This window comes from Rhinoraja longicauda, chromosome 30, assembly GCF_053455715.1.
Source record: "Rhinoraja longicauda isolate Sanriku21f chromosome 30, sRhiLon1.1, whole genome shotgun sequence".
In the NCBI taxonomy this organism is placed as follows: Eukaryota; Metazoa; Chordata; class Chondrichthyes; order Rajiformes; family Arhynchobatidae; genus Rhinoraja; species Rhinoraja longicauda.
Window position 1 is genome coordinate 3043712 of NC_135982.1, and position 25996 is coordinate 3069707.

General features: G+C 45.6%; 1 protein-coding gene across 1 annotated transcript in view; it reads left to right on the forward strand.

Moving 5' to 3' along the window:
* ttc34 (tetratricopeptide repeat domain 34) overlaps positions 1 to 25996 on the forward strand; it is a 73806-nt gene that overhangs the window by 14461 nt on the left and 33349 nt on the right. Inside the window, exon 3 of the mRNA XM_078425433.1 lies at positions 8013 to 8205. Within this exon, the coding sequence (XP_078281559.1) occupies positions 8013 to 8205 (193 nt within the window). The remainder of the gene's footprint in view (positions 1 to 8012; positions 8206 to 25996) is intronic.

Genomic DNA, 25996 nt, shown 5'->3' on the forward strand with positions numbered 1-25996 from the left:
ACATCCCTTCACAATCAGTATTTATACAATTTTGAAAAAGATAATACAAAACACAGTTCACTCGGTGCGGAGGGGGCCCGTCCTCCTAGCAGCTTGCAGCTGGGTCCTGGTCGCCCACCCGCACGTAACGGTCTCTCCATTCTCCTTGATATACCCGGTTAGTCTTTCAGTTTCCCTGGGGCACCACTCCGGCAACCGCACCTCGGTGAGGTTTAAAATCACCGAGGCTACTGCGTAGTGCACCCCCTGGTACAATACCTGGTCAGTAGGTATCAGTACCAGGCCATTCCCGGGTCCCGTAGTGGTTTTTGGGCACTCACCCTCCTGTGCTACTGCCAGCGGAACTGTGGGAGGTGTCGTGCGTGGTCGTGTGATGAGTTCAGTGGCGTTTACCGGGATCGGGGAAAGGGGGACCCCACAAGCCCGCGAGCTAACATCCCACCTCATCCCCTTACCGTCATCCTGCCACTGTCTCTGGAAAAATATGCTGTTGCCCGTGGGGCAGCGATACCTCGAACCCCACATACACATATAAATCCCCTCATCCGGTTCCCACCATTTGTCCCAACACACACTCAACTGTTCATTAGTCCCAGAAATAGTTCTGTGAGTGTCGTTGTCAAGTCTCTCCCACTCAACAGTGGAGTTGGCCATTGTCCGGCTTGTTTTCCTCAGCCACCACCGCCTGCTCACGGGGACCTTCCCCGTGCATACCAGGCAGATCCTTTTGCCAACGGTGGCGATTACCCTTTGGGCGATGATCTTGACTCGGGCACAATAACGAAGTGTCCCGATAAGCAAAGCCCGAGGCGCTGGAATACTCTGAAGAGTTCGATCCCAGCCACCCCGGCCACCGGCCTTCATGGAAGTGAACTGCGGTCTCCTCCGCTTCTCTCCTTCCAGTCCCATCGGTCGCGATGGGAGCCGTATCCCCGGAGCAGCCGTAAATGATGATGTCCTTGGTGCGGCCCCGATAGGCCCACCCACATCCGATCGCCGTGACAACGATCCACCATACGAGTGCCTCCTTCCACTCCAGAAAACAGATAAAATATGGTATAGCCAGTCTCTTGGGGAGCGCTTGGCTTTGTTAACGCCTCTGCGGGCGGGTCTCTTAACCCCCAGCCTGCAACCCACACCCACACATCCTGGACGCATCAACTTTATTTACAACTACCTATCCCCACAAAACTTATCTAAAATACTTATCCTTATCTAAAATACCTATCCTTATCTATATTACCTAAAATATAATACAGCGCCGCATTCCCAGGCCGGCTCAGCTAATCCCTGTCAGGGCTGCAGCGGGTCGTCTCCTGCGGCTGCACCACGCTGTCTCCCACCTTTGATCCTCCGCAGCCTGTCGCTGCCTGTCGGGGGCTAGGCCTCCTCTGAAACGTTAGCTCCCTCCTCCTTACTTGGCTCCCGTACTTCGGGGCGTGATTGACCTCTGGCCAAAACTTTCTACGTTGGGGTTTCCTGCTGGACCTACGGAGGATCACCTTAGGCACTGCCCCCTGGACAGTCTGGCTGAGGACCGGTTCCTGCCGTGCCGCAGCTCGGGTACCCCCCCCCAGCTGCCGACCCTGGCCCCTCCTCATCCAGCTCTGCCCCCTTGGTGCTGGGTATACCCGCGGCATCCGGCCTCACCCTGCCTGTACCTACAGGTGGTGAGCCTTCGCCCGCTACCCCCGCCTTCCTGGTGCTTGAGTTGAGGGCGTTACTGTCGTCCCCCTTCGACTCCTCCTCCTCCGTAATGGGATCCAGCCCCTGGTCGAGCTGATCAGGCTCTTCCTCGTTCGAGTCCCACCCAAAACGCGAGACTCTCCATTCCTGGAGAATGTCCTCCCCCCTCACGCAGGCAACCTTGCCTGTCTGCGTGACCTGCCTCATCCTTGGCTGTGAGTCCCCACTCACAGGGCTGGCCCCTGTGGTTGACCCCTGTGCTCCAGGCCACTTCATCCGGATACACTCCCATGTGGTGCGGAGTGCTCCCAAATGAATGGACAGCGGGATGGAACGCGCGCCAGCCTGTTCCTTCCCTGTGAACCCCGCCAGTGCGAAAGGGACCCCTGTGGACAGGGGAGAGTCAAAGGGTTCCTCTGTGTGGACCACGGTGCATGAAGCCCCCATGTCCGACAGATAATTGCCCCTTTGCCTCTCCACTACCATCTCCACAAGCGGCCTCTTCCACGCATCGTAGCGGAGAGGACACAGATAGGCAGGCTGCGCGGGCTGATGTCATTGGGGAATGTCCAGTGCCCCCCCCGCACCCGGGGAGTCGGTAGCGACTGCCACCTTCCCCTGTGCGGCCATGAGGGACCGCATCACCTCGATCATCGTTTCGATAATCTCGGGCTTAACTGGGACCTCGGCGCGCTGGGTGGTGCCAACCCTATCTTCCTTGGTGTGGGCCCTGCAATCCTTCCGCCAGTGCCCCACCTTACCACACCTGAAACACTTGGACTGTGCGGTAGGGTTACCCTCCTGTCGCCACTCCTTTTGGACCGGTGCAGTAGCCTCCGCCACGTGCACCTTCCCTGTTACGAGTCGGGTAGATGTGCTCCGGGTGTTCCTATACCCTACCGTGAGATGGTCCAAAACCGCCTCCTCCGTGCTATTTGTGGGATCAAACCAGGCTTTCGCCTGCTCCCTGACGGCTGCCAGGCTGTTTGATACCAAACATCGGAGCCACTGGGCTCTCCCATTCCCGACCAGGACATCCCGCGCGGGGACGTGCGGGCAGCTGCTTTGATACACTGTCCACAGTCGCGCCGCAAAAACCCTTGGGGGTTCTCCCTCCATCTGGAGGGTCCTCTCCAATCGGGCAAATGGACCCTCATCGCCCATCCCCAAGACTTCCAGGACCTCGTCCCGCAGGAGATCGTAGGTCCTGGTCCCTCTTTTACTCTCATCTGAGAGGCATTGGAGGATCGAACTGTCCAGGGAGAACAGCAACAATTTTGCCCGTTCTCCCTCGTCGCAACCGTTGATTGCGGTGGTTTGTTCTATCTCCCTAAAATGCAGCGAAGGGTCCCCTGATTCGGACAATTTAATTACATGCCCGATAATAGCTCTTAACTGTTGGGAGCTGTGGGGCACCACGATCTCGCTCTGAATGGGTCCGGCGTCCCCATTCAGCGCGGTGGGTCCCCGTCTGGTTTCCAGGACCTGGCACATGGGCGCCGGTGTGGAGTCCTCGACCGGGAGCTCCTCTCTCTCTCTTTCCCCTACACTACCCCTTTTCCAGGATGCCTTGTAGCTAGGGGAATTGTGGAGTCTGGGGGCTGAAGCCACCATGGTCTTTCTAGGGATCGGAACCGGGACCTTCGCACCCGCTAGTGACTGGCCCGCGGGGGGGTTCATCAAACAGACCAGCCCGCTTGCTTTATTTAAAGCACCCCGCAGACCCTCTATCTCCTGCAGGCAGGCCCCGTGGTCGGCCCCTTCCGACCTGTCCTCCAAAACCATTTTATAGGCTGCCCTAACTCCCTTAAGTTTCTCTTCCTGGGTCTCCAGCTGGTGGCTCAGGGAAGCGCACTGCTCCCTGAGCTTGCCCTCACTGAGTATAGTCTCAGTGATCTGACACTCCATCAGCTCTACCCTGGCTTCGTGGCGGTTGGTCACGACCCGGCGCTCCTTGTTTAAAGAGTCCAGAGCCTCAATCAACTGGTTCCCACCCGCAGCCTTCTCTACTTCCTCCTGAAGGTCCCTGATCTGGGCTGCCTGTGCCACAACCACGCGGTCCAAAAGCTGGACCTGCTTTTTATAGCAGGTCAGCCAGACCGCCTTCTCTACAGATCTCTTGTGGGCTTTACTGGCCGTCCACCGGATCGCTGCATCCAGTGGGCGCTTGTCATCTAATAAAACACACATCCATTGTTTGGTGATATTCACCTTGCTAAAAACATAGTCCGCAATGCGCTCGTCCATTACATCCCTAGTTTTAAAATCCTTTTCTGGTACACTATCATCCTGCTGCCAGTGTCCCTTCGTGGTCGCCATTATCTGTAAGGGGTTTCTGCGCCGAGCTTTCGCCCGACCTAAGGTCCCCGTGCCTTGCTCTGATCCCTTGACCAGGCCGCGCACACTGGTTCCCCGTGAGTGGTTCGACCCACTCACCCCTTACGGTTCTAGACACTGGACTTAGATGCAGGAGCGTTTATAGTGCAGAAGAATTCAAGCAGACCAGATTTGAAAACCAGGGTTTAAATGAAAAAGGCTTTTATTTAGCGCTTGGGACTATTGTCCATGAATACTTATACAGTTCTATAATACATGTCTATAAAACACATACCGAATCACACGAATACTTATAACTATGAATCATAAAACACACACAGTTCTACAAGACATATACACGACTGTAAGATGGGGAACGTACGACACATCGCAAAATTGACCAACACACACTCCTTTACACACCCACGTTTTTTCACAACCACCCTCCCCTCTACACTAAACTATGTCCAGGATATGTAGGATTTGGAGTACATGCTCACCATGGGGCTATTACTGAGGTTACTGGCTGTTCGTTTTGCAGTATTTCTTTTCAAGTTGCGTGCCTGTTCCTCTCTCTTGTATCCGTTCTTCTTGCCTGTCGTTTCTTCCTCCTGCATTCGTTTGACTTCCTTCTGACTCTCTTCTTGACTTGCTTCCTTGCATCCGTTTTCTTGCCTGTTTGTGTTCCTTGCAGGTTTTCTTCTTGCAGTTTAAAACCCAAAAGTCGTGGCCAGTTATACTATTCTGACCCGTCCTATCTCCCGCCAGATCTTGGAATCTCTTTGTTTAAAAAGATATGTATGAGTTTTCTCTTTGATCTGCGCTTATGTCCGGGGATACCGGGGGGTGGGGTGGCCAGACGGTGTTAATTGGTATTTCGTTGCGAGGTGATGGGTTTAACTGGTTTCCCATCACCTACCAGGTAGTTTTCTATGGGCTATTGTGCCCCCTTAACGAGATGAACTGTTTAGGTCGGCTTGGGGCATTGTGAGTATGCTGATGTCAGTGCCCCAGTGTCTGGACTTCGACCTGGTTTCACAAGCTTCTGCATGGCCAATACCCATCCATTGTTCTGGCCGTGGCTTTGCAGAAACCTAGAGACTGGGCTGTAAGGTTTTTGCTCTTGTGGCAGGTCACGAGGTCCTGCGGCCATTTTAGGACCCACAGATTGTGACATCCCTTGGTAAACTGACCGCAGCCTTTCTCCGCTATCAGCCCCAGTCTCCCGTTTAAAATGTCCAAACTGCAACTCTTTGGTTTGGTGTTGCTTTCAGAATGAGGGAAAACTTCTCAAATCTTACACTTTTGATCTCTGAATCCAGGATCCAAAGTGTTGTTCATAGGCTCTCGTATCATTCCCCTTTTCCGTAAGGTGCCAAGACCCATTTTTATGCTGTTCCTCTGTTCTCCTCCAATAAAGTAGTACAACCTTAATATTCCAGTCCACATCCGTCTATTTCTATTTTTTCTATTTTGTCTATCTTCGTCCAATTGTATCTGGGCTATTGGTTGCTGCACCACCATCTCCATTTTCCATATAACCGATTGTGTAGCATCTTATTTATTGTTACTGAGCCATTCAAGCACAGAGAAACATGGACACAAAATGTTGGAATAACTCAGTGGGGCAGGCTGCCTCTCTGGAGAGGGAATGGGTGATGTTTTGGGTTGAGCCCCCTCTTCAGACCCGAAACATCACCCATTTCGCTCCAGTGATGCTGCCTGGCCCGCAGAGTTACTTTGGCAGGCATTTTGTCTCTCTTCGGTGTAAACCAGCACCTGAAGTTCCTTCCTACACAGAGGAACATGGAATTGATTGCATCAGACAGCTTCTCCACAATGGTCTTGTGACCAGGTCTCACCATCGCCTTTTTCCATATCACCGATTTCATGTTCTTGTCTTGTTTATCTTTAGTTTAGAGATATCATAACCAGCTCAGCTGCTTGGTGTTGAGACCTTGCAGGCCATGGAAGAAGTTTTCAGAGAAGATCTAATACTTCATATCTCCCTCCAAACACATGGCTGCTGTCATGATGTTTTCAGTTTATTAGGTCTTTTGAGACCTTGAGTTCCAAGTGAGAATAATGTGAATGAGAGCATGTTGCTTTGCCTCTTTCCTTTTATCAAATTAAGGCCCAGCTTCAGTCTGTAATTACACTGCAGAATAGAAATGAGTGCCATCGATGGCTTCTCAAAAGAGTTCGTTTCATAATCATTATCAATCTCGTATTTTACCGGCCTTGGGAAACTTTATGGATCCTTAACTGCCCTTTTATGTGGCAAATATTTGTTCAAATTGAAAATGTTTTGTCCATTCTCTTGTTTCGGGATACATGTTTTAACCACTGTGACAACCTCATGGCAGCATCTGGCAAGTGCTTATCTATAATAATCCCATATTCCTGAACTCGGCAAGTCACCTTTTATGTCATGTTTCTTCCAAGTGTTTGTCTCAATATTTCTTAAATGTGTGAGTACCTGCCTTTCTGCCTTTTGCAGAATTCAGTCACCCTCTAGGTGGAGATGAGGAAGAACTTTTTCAGTCAGAGGGCGGTGAAGGTGTGGAATTCTCTGCCTCAGAAGGCAGTGGAGGCCAGTTCATTGGATGCTTTCAAGAGAGAGCTGGATAGAGCTCTTAAGGATAGCGGAGTGAGGGGGTATGGGGAGAAGGCAGGAATGGGGTACTGATTGAGAGTGATCAGCCATGATCGCATTGAATGGCGGTGCTAGCTCGAAGGGCTGAATGGCCTACTCCTGCACCTATTGTCTATTGTCTATTGTCTATAAAAGATTCTCCCTCAAATATCTTCATATTTTTTGTATACTTGATTCGATTACCCCTTTTTGCCTTCGCTACTCTAACAAAAATTCAGCCCATGTAATCTCGGGTAAGAACAGGGAGGAAATGGAGGGCGGAGAAAGCAGTGGAGGTGGCAGACTCGCGCCTAAGACAAAAGGCATTGGTGGGAGTCGTAGCAACTGGCAGAGCGGGCTTGGGATACTTCCCTAAGACCCATGTTGGCAAGACCCAGGGCAAGGAGAGACATCCAGGAAGAGGTCCGAGCAGGTGTGGAGGAAGAGCGTGTGAGCAGGATGGTGGGGCTCAGGCAGCAGGTAGCGTGGACAGGTGGGAGAGCATACCGCAGTGCAGGATTACCTGGTCGAACATCATGCAGGCAGATTTCCAGCGCGTCCGGTTCCTTGTCCATGCTGTCTACGATGCCCTACCAAGCCCAGCAAACCTCCACGTTTCCCCATTCTAACTGGAAACTAAAATGTATTTGCTCCCTGCGATGGCCTAATACATTTTTATCCAATCGCTTTTCATGGTTTGCCTATATTTGTAATTTTGGTCTTAAATTGGCAATAAATTAACCTTTTTAATGTCATGAACCCTTTTTAATGAAAAGGAAATGGGATTTCAGGGTTAGACTTTTCAATGGACAATATTCCTGTCCAAGGGCAACATGTGCATTAAGTCTACGGTTTAGTGCATATTTTACAAATTTTGAATTTAGTCTGTATCAAAGAACCTCACCAGATACATACATATGAGGAATTGGATAGGCATCTTAGTACAAAGTGAGAGGTGTAAAACGAACTGTGCTCAGTGGAACCATCGGTTTTCACAGCATTTGTTATGTCACCCATGACCTTTTTTTAAAATTCTATCCTTTTAGCTCGTTGGGATGGGATTTGAGTTCTTCAATGGAGATTGTAAATACCTTTAAGTCTTATTTGCATAACTGCATGAATGTTTTCAGGCAGGGAAATTATATGGCAAGGACAAAGAGTGTTTTGTATTTCCCCAGTTAAATAAAGTTGGGGTGAAAGAAAGAAAGATTTGATGGTGAGCTATAAAGGAAAATAGGATAAAATAATTCTTGGACAGGCCAGATAGTTCATCGTGATCGTTTCAGATCCTAAAAAGATGCTATTTTGTTGAGAAAGTATGGATGAATTAGTCTCTACCCATTCATTGAGATCTTTTTTTGTTGTTTTTTTCTAGTTAATAAAGAAAATTCTTAAGATTGGGGATACCTCCTGTCTTCTGCCTATAATGGACATCTTTAAAGAAGGAGATCGAGACCTACTGCAGCAACATTGTCATTCCAGTGCCATGTCAATCCTACAAAATAAGGAAGGTGATACCTATGTAAAGGAAGCAGTGGCATATCTCTCTTTGGCTATCATAACATCAGGTTAGTGGCAGTTGTATGATTTTTCTTAAATGAAATTTGTAGTAGTAACCAAACCTCAATCAAAGCATGACTACAGTTGGGGTTAGTGTATGGTGAGAGGGAAAAAAATTAATTAGTCCAGAAATACTTGGAATTTTAATTAATCCAGAAATACTTGGAATTTCATGTAGTTCAACCAGTCCAATAACTGTTGGAACCTTTGAGAACTTTATCCATTAGCCTACTTGAAAGCATGGTATTTGTGCTCTTTCATTTTGGTCACTAAGTTGGTGCAATAATCCATATTGGGAACATTTAGCACTGATGTGGTAATTCACCCCCTTAATTAACCATAGTTCAGTTAGTTCAAGAATGAATTGTCTATAGCTAACCAAGAACTGTTGATTGCTGTTTTAATCTCCATTTGTTGCAGCCTCCACTGCTTTGGAGGAGTACGAATTCTTCAGTTTGATCACCCTTGTTGTGAAAAGTAGGCTTCCTCATTCCCCTTCTGAATGGGTTAGCTTCAGTTTTAAGAAATATACTGTTGTTCTCTTTTTCTCTTGCCATGTGTGGAATTTGAAGTTCCTTCAGAGAAATAAAAATGCGTGCAAGCCACTGGAAGCAATTTCAAGAGCACGATTTATTGAAATAAGTACTTGGAGCTTCTATAGTATTTAAAAAATTAAGCCTCTACAAAATGATCTCACCAAACCATGAAGGGTTCATATTTATTTCCTGATGTGTTGAGTTTGATGCTTTAAGATTATGGCTGTGCTTGCCATTGGAGCCTCTGATTCTGGAAGAAAAATTTACCAAGAACGTGGATAACTAAATCATGAAATGATTCCTCTCAAGTTCATGCATGAATTATAAGGTTGACACAAAATGCTGGAGTAACTCAGCAGGACAGGCAGCATCTCTGGAGAGAAGAACTGGGTGACGCTGCGGGTTGAGACCCTTCTTCAGTCTGAAGAAGGGTCTCAACCAGAAATGTCACCAAATCTTTCAAGAGATGCTGCCTATCCCGCTGAATTACTCCAGCATTTTGTGTCTACCTTTGATTTAAACCAGCATCTGCAGTTCGTTCCTACTCATGCATGAATATACAGACGCTCTCCAGCTTGCGATACTTCGACTTGCGATATTTCAACTTTGCGATGGGGCAAAGGTAGTGAGCCACAGCTCGCTTCCGGCCACATGATCAGGTGTATTAAATGCATTTCGACTTACAATATTTTCGGTTTGTGATGGGTTTCTCAGACAGAACCCCATCGTAAGTTGAGGAGCACCTGTATTGGGCAAGGACAAAATGAAATGTTTTCTTGTTTTTCCCTATCCATAAATCTAATAAGTACTAGGATTCTGCAGGGAGCTGATAAAGGAATACTCCAATGTATTTTAAAACATCCTGTGTCATATTTCATCTCTATTAATTTGAAGTGTTTAAGCCTTAAATATTTGGCAATTTGTGTTAGCTTTGAGTAATGGCCGTCTTTCCAAGTAATCTGTTATGCCGTATAAGATTACCTTTTCTAACAAGCGGCTGTAATATTTGATTTTAAATTTGCCAGTGAATTGGGTATCCCTATTGAAATTTGCATCCATACCCTTGCCACTTTGCAGCAATGTGGTTCCGCAGGGAACAGTGCTAGCGCCATTCTTGTTCACCCTGTACATTGCGGACTTCAGGCACAGCTCCGCAGACTCGTATCTACAGAAGTTCTCTGACGACTCTGCCATCGTCGGCCTCATCACGGGCGACGAGGACAGGGCGAACAGAGAACTGATCAAGGAGTTTGTGGACTGGTGCCAACGGAACTGCCTCCGGATCAACGCGGGGAAAACCAGGGAGATGGTGGTAGATTTCCGCAGGTGCAGCCAGGTCCCCCCGACACCGGTGAACATCCAGGGAATGGACATCGATAGGGTGGATTCTTATAAGTACCTGGGTGTCTACCTCAACAATAAACTGGACTGGACTGGACTGAAAACACCGATGCGCTATACAGAAAGGGCCAGAGCAGACTTTATCTGCTAAGGAGACTCAGGTCCTTTGGAGTGCAGGGGGCACTCCTAAGGACCTTCTACAACACGGTGGTTGCATCGGCCATTTTCTATGGAGTGGTCTGCTGGAGCAGCAGCATCTCAGCGGCGGAAGGGAAGAGACTCGACAAGCTGGTCAGGAATGCCAGCTCTGTCCTGGGTTGCCCCCTCGACTCAGTGCAGGTGGTGGGAGAGAGGAGGATGATGGCAAAGCTCACATCGCTGCTGGACAACGACTCCCAGGACAACGACTCATGCAGGACACTGTCACTGCACTGAGTAGCTCCTTCAGTGACAGACTCCTTCACCCCAAGTGCGTGAAGGAGAGATATAGGAGGTCCTTCCTTCCCGCTGCTGTGAGACTGCACAACCAGCACTGCTCCCAGCAGACGAGTCAACAATAACAGCTAAGAACACACAGAAAACTGATGACAATTTATGTATCTTTTATTTATAATGAATGATCTCTTGCTCTCTTGCTATCCACTTTGCTGCTGTAACACTGTAAATTTCCTCGGTGTGGGACGAATAAAGGAATATATTATTAAAGCAAAGGGAGCTTTGATCTGTAACCAAAAGTTTGGGAATTCCAGTGTCATGAATCTGCATGATTTTTAACAAATGTTTTCCTTTTTGCTGCATTACATTGCCTTGAAAATGTTCATCTGAAGCTATCTTTAAAGACTGTTCATGCCCAACAGGAACGATTATTCAAATGGCACTTCAGTTCAGCCATTTGCTCATCATTTCAAATCATGATGCTAACATCCAGGTGTCATTTTTGATCCCTTACCTCATTTCATTGTTATACCTAATGCTAATGGTACTTTCAAAGCTCAAGGTTAGCTACCGTGAGAATTTAATGAGGCATTTTCAAAAGCAGGCAGCAATGACAGATCTTTCATCCAGAAAATCTTAAAGAGGGGCACTAGCAAAATAGCCATTGACCGTGCAACAGTAAGTAACCTATGGATGAAATTACAGCAGTGAATCTTCACAACTCCCACGGGTTGACATAGCTGGAAAATCTCTGAGAGGACATTATAAAGTGGGTAAATAATGCTGGCTCTGATACATAACCGGGGCAATATGGAAGGGTTCTTCAGCTCCGGAAAGAGCTTACAAAAAGGAGAGCTGCTGGAAGAAAACAGTGGGTCAGGCAGCATCTGTGGAGGGAAATGGACGGTCAACATTTCTGGTCGAAACCTTTCATCTGGAACTTTCTCGGGTGGGGGTGGAGATTGGAGTGGGTGGAGGTAGTAGACAAATCAATCGTCTTCATGTCATGTTAGCAATTAGAAATGAAAATATTGAGACAGGATAAAAGGACAGAGCAGTGTTTCCAAGAGGAAGAGGAGTGTTGGAGGCACCAGCCAGGGTCATCGGGGGGGGGGAAGGGGGTTGAGGGCTCATTGCTAAATACATAGGCATGGAGGCAGTGATAGAAGATGAACTCAACATCATGGCGGACTTGGAGTATAGGCAAATATAGTAGTCTTGGTAGAATATGGAGGGTTTGATGGGAATGTAATGCAATTTAATGTGGATAAGTGTGAGGTTATCCACTTTGGTGGTAAGAATAGGAAGGCAGATTATTATCTGAATGGTGTCAAGTTAGGAATGGTGTCAAGTTAACGTAGGTTTACTAGGTTAATTCCCGGAATGGCGGGACTGTCGTATGTTGAAAAACTGGAGCGACTAGGCTTGTATACGCTGGAACTTAGAAGGATGAGAGGGGATCTTATCGAAACATATAAGATTATTAAGGGGTTGGACACTTTAGAGGCAGGAAACATGTTCCAAATGTTGGGGGAGTCCAGAACAAAGGGCCAGAGTTTAAGAATAAGGGGTAGGCCATTTAGAACTGAGATGAGGAAAAACTTTTTCAGTCAGAGAGTTGTGAATCTGTGGAATTCTCTGCCTCAGAAGGCAGTGGAGGCCAATTCTCTGAATGCATTCAAGAGAGAGCTAGATAGAGCTCTTAAGGTTAGCGGAGTCAGGGGGTATGGGGAGAAGGCAGGAACGGGGTACTGATTGAGAATGATCAGCCATGATCACATTGAATGGTTGTGCTGGCTCGAAGGGCCGAATGGCCTACTCCTGCACCTATTGTCTATTGTAATGAGAATAAAATGGAATCCCATTTGAGTAAATTCAAATAGCTGCTTAACAGTTGTCATGGACTCAGTGGACCAAAGGGTCTGTTTAAATGTTGTAGAGCCCCATGACCAGAGTCAAGAATGTATTAATGGAGTATTTCATTTGGCTCAATATATTAGATCCACTGCAAAGGAAAGAAGTAGTGGCTACTTGTCACATAATTGACTATTGTCCAGTGATTCTCACATCCACCATCATGAAATGCTTCAAGAGGCTGGCGCACATTAATTCCAGCCTCTCTGCCAGTCCTCATCCACTGCAGTTTGCTTACCGTAGCATCAGGCCTACAGCAGACGCCATCTTCCTGACTTAAACTCATCTCTGGAAAGCCAAGGACTCCTAAGTTAGTGTCTTAATTATCGACTATATTTGTACCTTCAATGGCATAATCCCATCCAAACTTATCTCCAAACCCCTGGATCGAAGAATCAGCAATACCATTTGCCACTGGATCCTCAACTTTCTGACCCACAGACTATAATCAGGGAGGATAGGTGAGCATGCCTTCTCCACAATAATTCTCCACACCGATGCCCCGCAATGATATGTTCTCAGTCCCCTTCAATACTCCCTATGCTCTCATGACTATGTGGCTAAATTCAGCTCTAACTCCATCTACAAGTTTGCAGGACATGGAGTACTAGAAGGACATGGAGAACTTAGTAATACAGTGTCAAGGCAAAACCTCACCCTGAATTGTCAGCAAGATGAAGTTATTGACTTTGGGGAATATACTCCACCACGCTACCCAATTTGCATTAATGGTGCAGAAGTGGTAATTGATACAACAGCCAAGAAGCCACACCAATGCCTCTACTTCCTCAAGTGACTGACGAAATTTGACATGTTTTACCAACTTCTACTGATACACCATAGAGAGCACACTGTCAGGCTACATCGCCAGCTTGGTTTGGGAACTGCTCTGCCCAAGACCACAATAAATTGCGTAGAGTTGTAGATGTAGCCCAGTCCATCACATATACCAGACATCCCAGATGGACACTGTGAGATCAAGAAAGGGGAGGGAGGTGTTGGAGATCGTCCAAGTGAAATAACCCACTGACTCCCACAGTTATCTAGACTACACTTCTTCCCACCCTGCCTTTGCAAAAGACCCTCTCCCCTACTCCCAATTCCTCCATCTCCGCAGCATCTGCGCCCAAGATGAGGTGTTCCATACCAGGCCATCTGAGATGCCCTCATTCTTTAGAGAACAGGGGTTTCCACCTCTCAAAAATGAGGACTCGCACATCTCCTCTGTATTTCATAGCTCCTCTATTGCTCTCCCTCCTCCCAGTCGCAATGGGGAAAGTGTCCCCCTAGTCCTCACCTTTCACCCCATCAGCTGTTGCATACAGCACATAATTGTCAGCACATAATTGTTGCCACCTCCAACATGATCCTGCCAATCGTCACATCTTTCCATCTCCACCCCTTTTTCTGCAGAGTCCTTCCAAGTGAGGCAAAGGTTTACTTGCACCTCCTCCAACCTCATCTACTGTATTTGGTGTTCAGTATGGACTCCGATATCTCGACGAGACCCAGTGCAGACTGGGTGAACACCTATGCTCAGTCCACCTTGGCCTTTGTGATCTCCCAGTTGCCAAACATTTTAACTCCCCTTCCTAATCCCATATTGACCTTTCTGGCCCAGGCCTCCTCCACTGTCAGAGTGAGGCCACAAGCAAATTGGAGGAACCATGCCTCATATTTCGCTTGGCAGCTTGCAACCCAGTGGCATTAATATTGATTTCTCTAACTTCAAATAACCCTTGCATTCCCTCTCTTTTCATCCCTCCCCCACCCTAATAGTCAGGCTAGTTTCAATGTTTGTACCCCTTCATTATCACCTCGTTTCCAGTCAACAATGTAGGCTCCATCTTTCCTGAGTCATCGATGCAGGCTCTGCTTTGTTCGGTGCTGTCCCATACCTCTAGATTTCCCCCTCCTACACTCAATCTGATGAAGGGTCTTGATCTGAAATGTCTCTTATTCGTTCTCTCTAGAGATGCTGCATGACCTGCTGAGTTACTCCAGTATTTTGTGTCTATATTGCCACTTTTGATTCCATCTACATTTCATGGTGCCTCAGGAAGGCAGTCAACATAATCAAAGACGTCCCAACCTGGTCATTCTCTCTTCTCACTGCTCCTGTAGCGGCCAGCTTCTCGACTATCAATTAGCTCCCAAGCTGCCACTTGCATAGACCGGGTGAGCGATAAGCTTATAACTCGAGCTATCAAGAACAGAGACCCTCCTGGACATTTGAGTAGTTAGTCGTCTTTATTTGAAGGTGCAATAAACATATTGGCATATCTCGTCATCGACAGGTTATTGATTTGCTAGGTAAAATTCCATATCTTACCACAGTCTATGCGATCGATACGAATTGCCAGATATAACTTTGGCGGAATCTGTATTCATCTTCTTGGCAATAGAATCTACAACCGATTACATCTTGGCTAATGAATCTTTTGGCGGAGCCTTTGGCTGAACCTCTGTCAGCACCTCCCGGCTCACACACGCTGTCAGCACGTACCCAACTGCCCGCACTCTAGCTCCGCCCCGCCCCTACGTAAGCATCGCATTAACTCTATAGTACAGCAGGATACAAGGTAATAATAATAATATGCAAAAATAACTAATAAATGTAAAATGGCTCCTAAAGCTCCTGTTGGACAAAATGTACAGAAGCTAGAAAGTGTGCGCCATCAGACTTGGGAACAGTTTTTTTCCTTATTATCAGGCTTTTGGACAATCCTTTCCTAAGCCAGGGTACTGTCCAATTCACTTTTACCCCATTGCAGATATTGGACTTTGTTTATAGAATTATTGCGCTACAATGCCTAGAACTATATTCTGCACTTTTTCCATCATCCCCTTTGCTCTACCGGTTGTACTTGAGTTTGACATGTTTTTAATTATGTGTGGTATTATCTGATTGGATATCATGCAGAACAAAGCTTTTCACTGTCCCTCGGTACACGTGACAATATTAAACCCAAGGAAGAGTACTATTTTTCCATCATCCTTTCTGTTTGGTAACAAAGCAACCAAATAAATGTGTCTTGTCTGACGTGTTTTCTTTACAATCACAAGCCATGTTATTTTTTTATTTATAGCATGTGTAGTTATTGGCACCAAATATATAATTGGCCCTCGGGGCACCTTCACAAATACTTGGGTTTTGCTGCAAAGAGGTTGTTTCTGGAAGGGTGAATCATGAGAATTCCTTGTGATTATTGTCGATATTGGCCTGAACATGCTGATCTTAAGGCTCGTGATTCAATACAGAACTGCTAGCTCCCTTCAATACGAGGATCATTTTTTCCCCCCTCAATTATACTCCTGCTTATTGTCATACAGCAGTGAGGATAGTGCTGGAGATCTGATGCCAGTGCAACTGACTTCCTACTCTGCCAGTAGAGTTCATGGGTGAAACACAAATCTCCTACGGTGAAGGGCCACACTTAGTATACACTCAGCCCCTCAGCTTTTGAATGGGGTCACCATCCTTGATTAAAGACACCAGAGCACATCTGTGTTTCTTATTTATTTTATTTATAAGCAGAGTTTTAATTTTGAATTGTTTAAAAGTTTATCATTGGAGTTTTTTGCTAACTAAGGCTATCCTGCTTGTTGGTAGCTCTACGATACCAAAGCTTCCAGTACCACTGAATCTGCAGGGCCACCAAAAGCAATTGCACTCATGAGAATAATGTAAGCAGTGGATTGGACTGAAACTATTCCAACCTGATATCCAGTGGAAATGTTGGTACAGTGTCGCAGCTGGTAAAGCTGCTGCTTCACAACACCAGAGGCCCTGATTCGATCCTAACCTCAGGTGCTGTCTGCGTAGAGTTTCCACGTTCTCCCATGGATTTCCTCAGGGTACTCCGGTTTCCTCCCACATCCCGAAGACGTGCAGTTTTGTACATCTGTATCGGCCCCTGTATACATTTCCCATAGTGTGTAGGTAGTGTTTGACAAAGTGGAATCACATTGACCATCACATTGAACCTCACATGGATGTTCAATGGTCGGCGTGGACACGGGGCTGAAGGGCGAGTTTCCATGATGTATTCTTCAATTGATCAAATTCAATAACCAGCATATGAAACAGTTAAAGATCTAATTAATCAGCTGGAAAAGAGGTGGTGAAAATGCCTCTGGGGATTACTGTGTGTTTCACTCCCATTTCTGCAATTCTTTGAATACTAAAGTAACTTGAGTTCCATATCTGGCAACACACAGACAAATGATAAGTAATACGTGTCAGGCCTCTGTCAAAATTGCTCATGACACTGCCTTCTCACTATCTTGAATTGAAAGAAAATAAATCTTTCCATTTACTTGGTTATGTTACGGCAAATCCACTCCTGTCTCAGAATGACCTGGATCTGCTTCAATTTGCCTATTGCTATAAGTCAACAGTATCCAATCTGCTCTGGACTATCTGGATAATAGGAACACGTAACAGGAACAGGTTACTATTTATTTATTACAACTTATCGTTCAATACGATCATCCCCTCCAAACTCGCCACCAGGCTCAAGTCAAGTCAATTTTATTTGTATAGCACATTTAAAAACAACCCACGTTGACCAAAGTGTTGTACATCAGTTCAGGTACTAAGAACGAACATACAATGGCACACAAACATAACAGCACATACATTAACAATTCACAGCGCCCCCTCAGAGGGCCTCAAACGCTAGGGAGTAGAAATAGGTTTTGAGCCTGGACTTAAAGGAGTCGATGGAGGGGGCAGTTCTGATGGGGAGAGGGATGCTGTTCCACAGTCTAGGAGCTGCAACCGCAAAAGCGCGGTCATCCCTGAGCTTGAGCCTAGACCGCGGGATAGTCAGTAGCCCCAAGTTGGCCGACCTGAGGGACCTGGAGATAGAGTGGTGGGTTAGAAGATTTTTGATATGGGGGGGGCAAGCCCGTTTAGGGCTTTGTATGTGAATAGGAGGAGCTTGAAGTTGATTCTGTACCATACTGGGAGCCAGTGGAGAGAGGCCAGAATTGGGGTGATGTGGTCCCTTTTACGGGTACCCGTCAGGAGTCTCGCTGCGGCGTTTTGGACCAATTGCAGATGGGACAGGGATGATTGGCTGATCCCAGTGTATAGGGAATTGCAGTAGTCTAGGCGGGAGGAAATGAATGCGTGGATGATTTTTTCAATGTCGTCAAATTAGAGGAATGGTTTGATTTTAGCTATGGTACGAAGCTGGAAGAAACTGGCTTTTACCACAGCGTTGACTTGCTTGTCAAACTTTAATGCCTTTGAATGATTTGGCCGAGGGGGAGCATGTACAGAGAGAAGAGAATGGGGCCTAGGATGGAGCCTTGTGGAACCCCGCAGGAGAGGATAGCTGGGGAAGAGGAATAATTGCCTATGTTGATGGAGAAACACCTATTTCTGAGGTAGGAAATGAACCAGCTCAGGGCAGTGCCATCAACGCCAACCCCGTACCGGAGACGGTCAATAAGGATGGTGTGGTCCACTGTATCGAACGCTGTGCTGAGGTCGAGGAGCAAGATTGCACAGTCGCCGGTGTCAATGGCGAGAAGCAGGCCGTTGTGTACCTTCAACAAGGCAGACTGTGCTGTGGTGGGCCCTGAAACCTGACTGGAAACTTTCCAGGATGGTATTTTGGTGTAGGTAAGGCAGTAGTTTATTTAGAATTACCTTTTCAAGGACCTTTGACAGGAATGGCAGTTTGGAAATGGGTCTGTAGTGCTAGGCAAGGTGGGGTCTAGGTTAGGTTCTTTCAGGAGGGGCTGGACCACCGTGTGCTTGAAACAGGTTGGAACAGTGCCAGTGGCTAGAGAACTGTTGATAGAGAGGATGCTGGGACCGGCTATTGCAATGACATCCTTCAGAACGGCAGTGGGGACAGCGTCAAGGGGGCAGGTTGCAGGTTTCATAGCGGAGACAAGCTTTGCAAGGGAGGATAGAGTGAGGGGTTGGAAACAGTCCAATTTAGACGAACAGACCAGTGAGACAGCTAGGTCACGGGTGGGAGGGGAAATATTCATTCTAATGTTCTCAACTTTGCTAGTGAAAAATTTAGAGAATTCTTCGCACTTAGCAGGGGACCCAACTAAGCTGGTACTGGGGGCAGGACATATGACAGAGGTAATAGTGCTAAATAGGCCCTGTACTGCCTTTTGCAACTGGATCCTTAACTTCCGCATTAGCAGACCTCAATCAACGTTGATCGGTAACATCTCTTCACTGACCATCAACACCGTTGCACCTCAAAGTTGTGTGCTTAGACCCCTACTCTCTTTGCACCCTTGACTTTGTGGCAATGCAAAGCTCCAATGCCAGCTATAAATTCACTGATGACCCCACTGTGGTTGGCTGAATCTTGAGTGGAAATAAGTAAGTGCGCTGGAGGGGGCTGGAATAACTGGTTGAGAGATGCCACAATGGCAACCTATCGCTCGTTGTCTTCCAGGCAAAAGAACCAATTGACTTCAGAAAGGGAAGTTGTGAAACCAGAAACAAGTTTTCATTGGAGGTGGAGAGGGATAGCAGCTTCAAATTCCTGGATATAAATTCCATGTCAGTGCATAGAAGTAACCACGATAAAGGTGTGCAAGCTTCTCTACTTCAAATAGTTTGATAAAATTGGGCATGTCACCACATTTACAAACCTCTGCAGATAAACTATAGAAAGTAACCTAACTAGTTGCATCACAGCCTGGTATGGCAATTCCAACGCTCAGGAACACAAGAGGCTGCAGAGAGTGATGGACTAAGCCCAGTCAATCACAGGCACAGCCCACCCCATTGTTGAAAACATTTACACTGCCTCAAGAAGGCAACATCTTTCATGAATGATCCCCGACATCTATGCCATCGCCCCCTTCCTTTCTCTCTGCTACCATCGGGCAGGAGGAACTGAAGCCTGAAGTCAGATACCACCAAGTTCAAGAGCTGGTACTTTCCTACAACTATCAGGTCCCTGAATTCACCCACACAACTTTTATCATACCCAAAGATTCTAGAGGAACAAGATAAACCACTCAACCCTAAAAACAGTAGTATGTCATGACGCCATTTTAGTAGGCAGAAACTTGCAGAAACATTTAAAAAGAAAAATAACAAAAATCTGTGAATTGATAGATGAGATATATTCTGCATTTTAATGGTATAATCACACATACTGTTCCCCCAAAACACTGATTACACTGCGAGAGGCATAGCGAACGGTGGGTTTTGCCTACTAAAATGGCTCCTTTGCGTACTACACTTCAGTATAGGCGATTTCAACGGAGTGGTCCATCTTGTTTTACTCTAGTATCTTTGATCGTACCTGAGCACCAGAGCAATAGAGCACCGTGAAACTTCTCCTGTAGTACCCAGGACTTTTGTTTTCTGATTGTTTTGCACTAATGTTTTTTCTTTTGCACAATTTTTTTTCTTTTTACTTTATTCTTTTCAAAAATTGTCATTTATGTTCCTATGTGTTTGTCTGAGTCTATGTGCCTGTGATGCTGCTGCAAGTTTTTATTATACCTATCTCACCATATGTATGCATATGACAATGAACTCTGCTCATAGAGTCCTACAGCACGGAAACGGGCCCTTAGGCCAATCTTGTCCATGCCGACCAAGACACCAATCTACATTAGTCCCATTAGTCTGCAATTGGCCCATATTCTCCTAGACCTTTCCTATCCATGTAGCTGTCCAAATGTCTTGGTGATCCAAAGACGTACAGGTATGTAGGTTAATTGGCTGGGTAAATGTAAAAAATTGTCCCTAGTGGGTGTAGGATAGTGTTAATGTACGGGGATCGCTGGGCAGCACGGACTTGGTGGGCCGAAAGGGCCTGTTTCCGGCTGTATATATATGATATGATATGATACAGTACCTGCCTCAACTACCTCCTCTGACAGCTTATTCCATATTCCCACCATCCTCTAGTGAGGAAAAAGTGCCCCTTGGGTTCCTATTAAATCTTTCTCCTTTCACATTAAACCTAAGTCCTCTGGTTCTTGATTCCCCTACTCTGGGTAAACAACTGCATTCACCCTATCTATTCCTCTCACGATCTTATACACCTCTCAGATCACCTCTTGGCCTCCTGCTCTCCAGGGAATAAAGTCCTAGTCTGCCCACCTCTCCCGTTAGCTCAGGTCCTCATGTCCTGGCAACATCTTTGTAAATCTTCTCTACACTCTTTCCAGCTTAACAACAACCTTCCTATAGCACAAATACCAAAACTGAACTGTAACTTAACATCTCAACTTCTAAATTCAGTACCCTGACTGATGAAGGTCAATGTACTGAAAGCCTTCTTGACCATCCTATCTACCTGTGATGACACTTTCAAGGAACTATGTAGCTGCCCTCCTGAATTCCTTTGCCCGATAACACTTCCCTGGGCCTTCCCATTCAATGTGAACACCCTGCCCTAGTTTGACTTCCCAAATGGCAATACCTTGCATTACCTGCATTAAACTTCATTATCTAATCCTTGGCCCATTTGCCCAACATATCAAAATTCTGCTCTAATTTTTGATATCTATCTTCACCATCGACAATACCACCCACTTTAGTGTCATCTGCAAACCTACTAATTATGCCTTATACATTCTCATCCAAATCATTGATATAAACCATAAGACATAGGAGCACAATTAGACCATTTGGCCCATCGAGTCTGCTCTGCCATTCGATCGCAGCTGATCTATTTACCCTTCCCAATCTCATTCCCCTGCCTTCCCCCTGCAACCTTTGACACAACTACAAACAATGGGCCCAGTGATCCCTGAGGCACACCACTAGTCACAGGCGTGTAATCCAAATAACAACTTTTCACCATCATCCTCTGCTTCCTTCGTTCAAGCTAAATCCCTATCCCATCAACAAGCTCTCCCTGGATCCCATGCGATCAAAACTCGACTTGGTCTTGCTCAGCCACCACATATACTTTTCTAGTAAATGTTACTTTGACCAAATGTGCAATCAAGGAACCTTGAAAAACTGAAGGGATTGGGTATTGTGGGCTGTTAGTTTGAGGGGTGGGGGTTATTGGGAAGAACTTTCCAGTGGTTGGAGTAAATTGAAAGAAGATGGTTGTGGTTGTTGGAGATGTTGTTTTTCAGGAGTAGGCCATTTTCTTAAGGAACTCTTGCAAGTGCCCAGGCCCAAGCATTGTCCTTTGATCTTAAGGTTGGAGTTGTTATGTTTGCTGGTTATTGCATAATTCTAAATCACTTGATCATAAAATTAAGAAAATTACCTTGGTTACAGACCAGGTACCCGAGGAAATGGTTATTCTGTTGCCAGTGACCTGCCTCTGGATGTTCCTTTGCCTTCCCACCAAGTAGAGTCACAAATCAGGAGTGTAATGGACGACTGTCCTGTTGGCTGGAGGAGTATTGATCCTGCAAGATTCAAGAAGCTCTGTATTACTTGGGTCACAGCAGCCACTTGCTAGGCAAGCCATCTATCATCTGAACTTTCACTCCACCCACCTCTTCCCCACTGTGGCAGCAGTGTATGCTATCTACGTCATGTATGTCACACTCTATAAGTCAGCACCTCCCAAACTCTTGAACTCTGCCACCAGAACAAGTGCAGTAGGCACATGGAAGCTGTGCCATCTCATTTTCCACCCAAAACACAGACTGGCTTGGGACTACACAAAATGCTAGAGTAACTGAACGGGACAGGCGGCATCTCTGGAAAGAAGGAATGGGTGATGTTTCGAGTCGAGACCTTTCTTCAGTCCCATTCCTTCTCTCCAGATATGCTGCCTATCCCGCTGAGTTACTCCAGCATTTTGTGTCTACCTTAAACCAGCATCTGCAGTTCTTTCCTACACATACTGACTTGGGATTATATTGTACACACAAGGAACTGCAGATGCTGATTTACCAAAAAAGGCACAAAATGCTGGAGTAACTCAGCAGGTCTGCCTGACCCCATGAGTCACAGCACAACTTTGTGTCATTCTTGAAATTATATTGCTTTTCCTCCACCTCTGCTTGAAATCATGGAATTATTATTGATTATCTATATACAAAAACTCTCGTTTGTTTGTTTGTTCCTGAACCACAGCCAAAACGGTACACGATAGCACGACAATTTTAGGCCCACCTTACTCACTGTCGTACCTTTGGTGCCAACGGAAGAAGTTTCATTGAAATCGGTGTTATATTTTTTAAGTTATTCACATTTTAAAGTTTAAATCTATCTCCTAGGGGGGGTGGGGGGGATGGAGGGATGGAGGGGAGGGGGGAGGAGAGGTTTGGGCCCAACAGGTCCAGGTCTGGTATACCATAATATTGAATGGAAAAGAAGCTCTAAGCAATCATTCTCGCTCTCTAATGGCTTCAATGTGGGTGGGTGAATGCAGCTGGTTGAACTACAATTAGTGACTTATAGACTGTTAAATTGGGCTGTGGAGAAATAAGTTTTTCAATACTATCTGCAATAGCAGTCTCAATTTTAATCTGATGAAATCTGTATTAATGAGTAACACTGGTACCAAAATAATTCACTAAGCTTGCCACACTAAACAGCAATGATTGATCGGTTGTGACTTGAAATGAGGCCTCCCATCGGGTGTCTGGGACACCTGCCGAATGGCATAATAATTGCTGTTTTTAGATTAAAATGGATGTTGCGTTATATTTTAATTTATTCTTACAAGGGTTGAGAAAGGAATGAGGACGCAGAAGTCAGAAAATTGTTGCCGAGGGTGGGCTAAAGGAAGTGGGGAAAGCACTAGAGGCTAGGCAGGAGGAACAGTGTTACAGGGCTAAAAGAGATTAGAGATAAGGAAGGCTATGAAGGGCTTTGAACACCAGGATAATTACTTAAAGATTGAAGCATTGATCGACTGGGGGCTGTTTCTGGTCAGTGAGCACAGGGATCATGGGTGAATGTGTCAGGAAGTGGAGAATGTACTTCTGGACAAGCTCAAATTTATGTTGGATTGAAGGTGAGGGGCTAGCCTGCAAACCATGCAAATAGTTGGGTCATTGTCCTTGTAGCTTTAATCTGAACCATCAATCACCCACTCTTTTATGACTGGGCCACAATCTAATTACTAGCTGCACATAGCTTTTGAATTTGAAGCATTTAATCAAAACAAAACGGAAGCCAATAGAATGGAAATTGAATTGTTCTCTTATCTGCCAATGTCAGTGATTATGGCCTTGTTTGAATTTGAGTAGTTTTTAACAGCTGGCTAATGAGAGAAATGCTTCAGTTTTATGTAATGCATCTCAGCTGTCGGAGATGCTTCCAAACACTAATAAATTAGCTGCATTTAATGATGGGAAAATAAGACTAGCAATTTTTGTATGGCTGGGGTCTTGGTGAACATATTGTTAGTTAAAGTGTATGATTAATTCACATTTTGTCCATTATCTCAAATCAAATCCTTTTATAATACATTCCAAAAATGAAGATCGCCATGCTGAGGCATTCAGTTGGAAAAGCAAGATAATGCCACGTTATCTAACTTGATCAGATTTTTTGATGAGGTGACAAATGTGATTGATGAGAGTAGGGCAATGGATGTTGACAACATGGATTTTTGATAAAGTTCCCTATTGTAGGTTGATCTAGAAGATTAACACTGACTTCACCATATCGATTCGGACCTAATTTACCGATAGAAGACTGAGGGTTGTGTTGCATTTATATAGATGACTTGGACATAAACATAGACGGATTGGCTATTAAATTTGCAGATGACACCAAGATTGCTGGGGTCGGGGACTGTGAGGAAGGCTGTAAAGTATACAGCAGGATGTAAATCAACTACAGAAATAGGCAAAGAAATGGCAGATGGAGTTTAATGTGAGGTGTTGCACCCTTAACAGCAGTGATGTACAGAGGGATCTTAGGGTCCAAGTCCATAACTCCCTGAACATGGCAACACAATTAGGCAGAGTGGTAAAGAAGGCATATGGGGTGCTTGCTTTCATAGGTCAGGGCACTGAGTATGAGTCAGGAAGTCATGATGCGGCTTTTAGGACTTTAAGGCCGCATTTGGAGTAATGTGTGCAGTACTGGTTGTCCCATTACAAGAAGAATGTGGAGGCTTTGGAAAGGGTGTAGAGGAGGTTTACCAGAATGATGCTTGGATTACGGGGTGTTAGCTACTGGGAGAGATGGACAGGCTGGATTGTTTTCTCTGGAACACCGGGGATTGCGGGGAGACCTGATAGAAGTATATAACATTTTATGAGAGGGAAAGATAGGATTAACATTCAGAATCCTTATTTCCCAGAATTGAAAATTCAAGTACAACAGTGCATCTCCTTAAGGTGAGAAGGGCAAAGTTTAAAGGGGATATGCAGGGCAACCTTGTTACACAATGAGTGGTGAGTGCCTGGAATATGCTGCTAGGGTTGGTGGTTGAGGCAGATATGATAGTGGTTTTTAAGAGGCTTTTTTATATGAGGAAAATGGAGGGATATGGGTTATTTTCAAGTAGATAAGTGATCGGCACAAGCATTAGGGGCTGAAAAGCCTTTTTCTGTGCTGCACTGTTCTATGTTCTATTATAGCTGTGTCATAGTGGTGGTCAGTCAATAAACAACAGAAATTGTATCCAGAATGCTACATCAAATTAAACCAAAGCATTACAACATACCAAGGATTCACACTTGACGGCAGGGGAAGAGAAAAAGACATTCTGGCCTTCCATCACAGTGAGGAGAGGACTGGAGGAGACTCACTGTGATGGATGTTTCTTTTGTTTGGTGTTGGTTATGATTGTGTGTGTTATTGCATTTTTATTGATTATTCTTATTGGTCTTATTGTTGAACTGCGGGTAATTTTTCATTTCACTGCACATTTATGTGTATGTGACAAATAAATTGACTATTGACTATTGACTACTGGTAACTTGTTCTCCAATATAAAAGTGGAGATGAGAACTTTAGTCCCTTGTTGTCTTATTATCTCCCTCCCTTTTGAACCTTTGAATTAACTTCAGATACTCTTATGAACTTTAATTTATTTTTTAATCGAGAAAGGAGTGGGAGCAAAGCAAAATGGTTTGAAGGGTCTCAACCCAAAACATCACCCATTCCTTCTCTCCCGAGATGCTGCCTGACCTGCTGAGTTACTCCAGCATTTTGTGAATAAATGAATGATTTACAGATTGATTAAAAATGCTAAATTATTGCCAATGTAAAAGGAATATTTGAGAGGTTATATGATCCAATCCCTTCTGAAAGTCAAAGAAGATGCAACTTCTGTTGTTGTTTATAGACTGACACCACTATGACACACTCATAGTCAAATCACTTAACAAACACACCATCGCCGAGGCAGAATCAAAACGTCTGGATGGGCTTCAACGATTCCCTTCCATTAAAATGAATAACACTGCAAAATTCAACAATAATTTTCATGGATATTTAAAGATGGCAAGGTTGTTCAAATAATATTCTTGCCAAATTTTTCTGGCAACTAATTCAATTTTTGAAAACAAAGTTGTGGCACCTTCACGCCCACGTTGGTTTTGCATACAGCCTGTCACCGCTGGCGACTCGCCAGCAACCTCACGAGTAGGTCCAGCCACAAGAGCTCAATAACAACTCCAAGGTCAGACG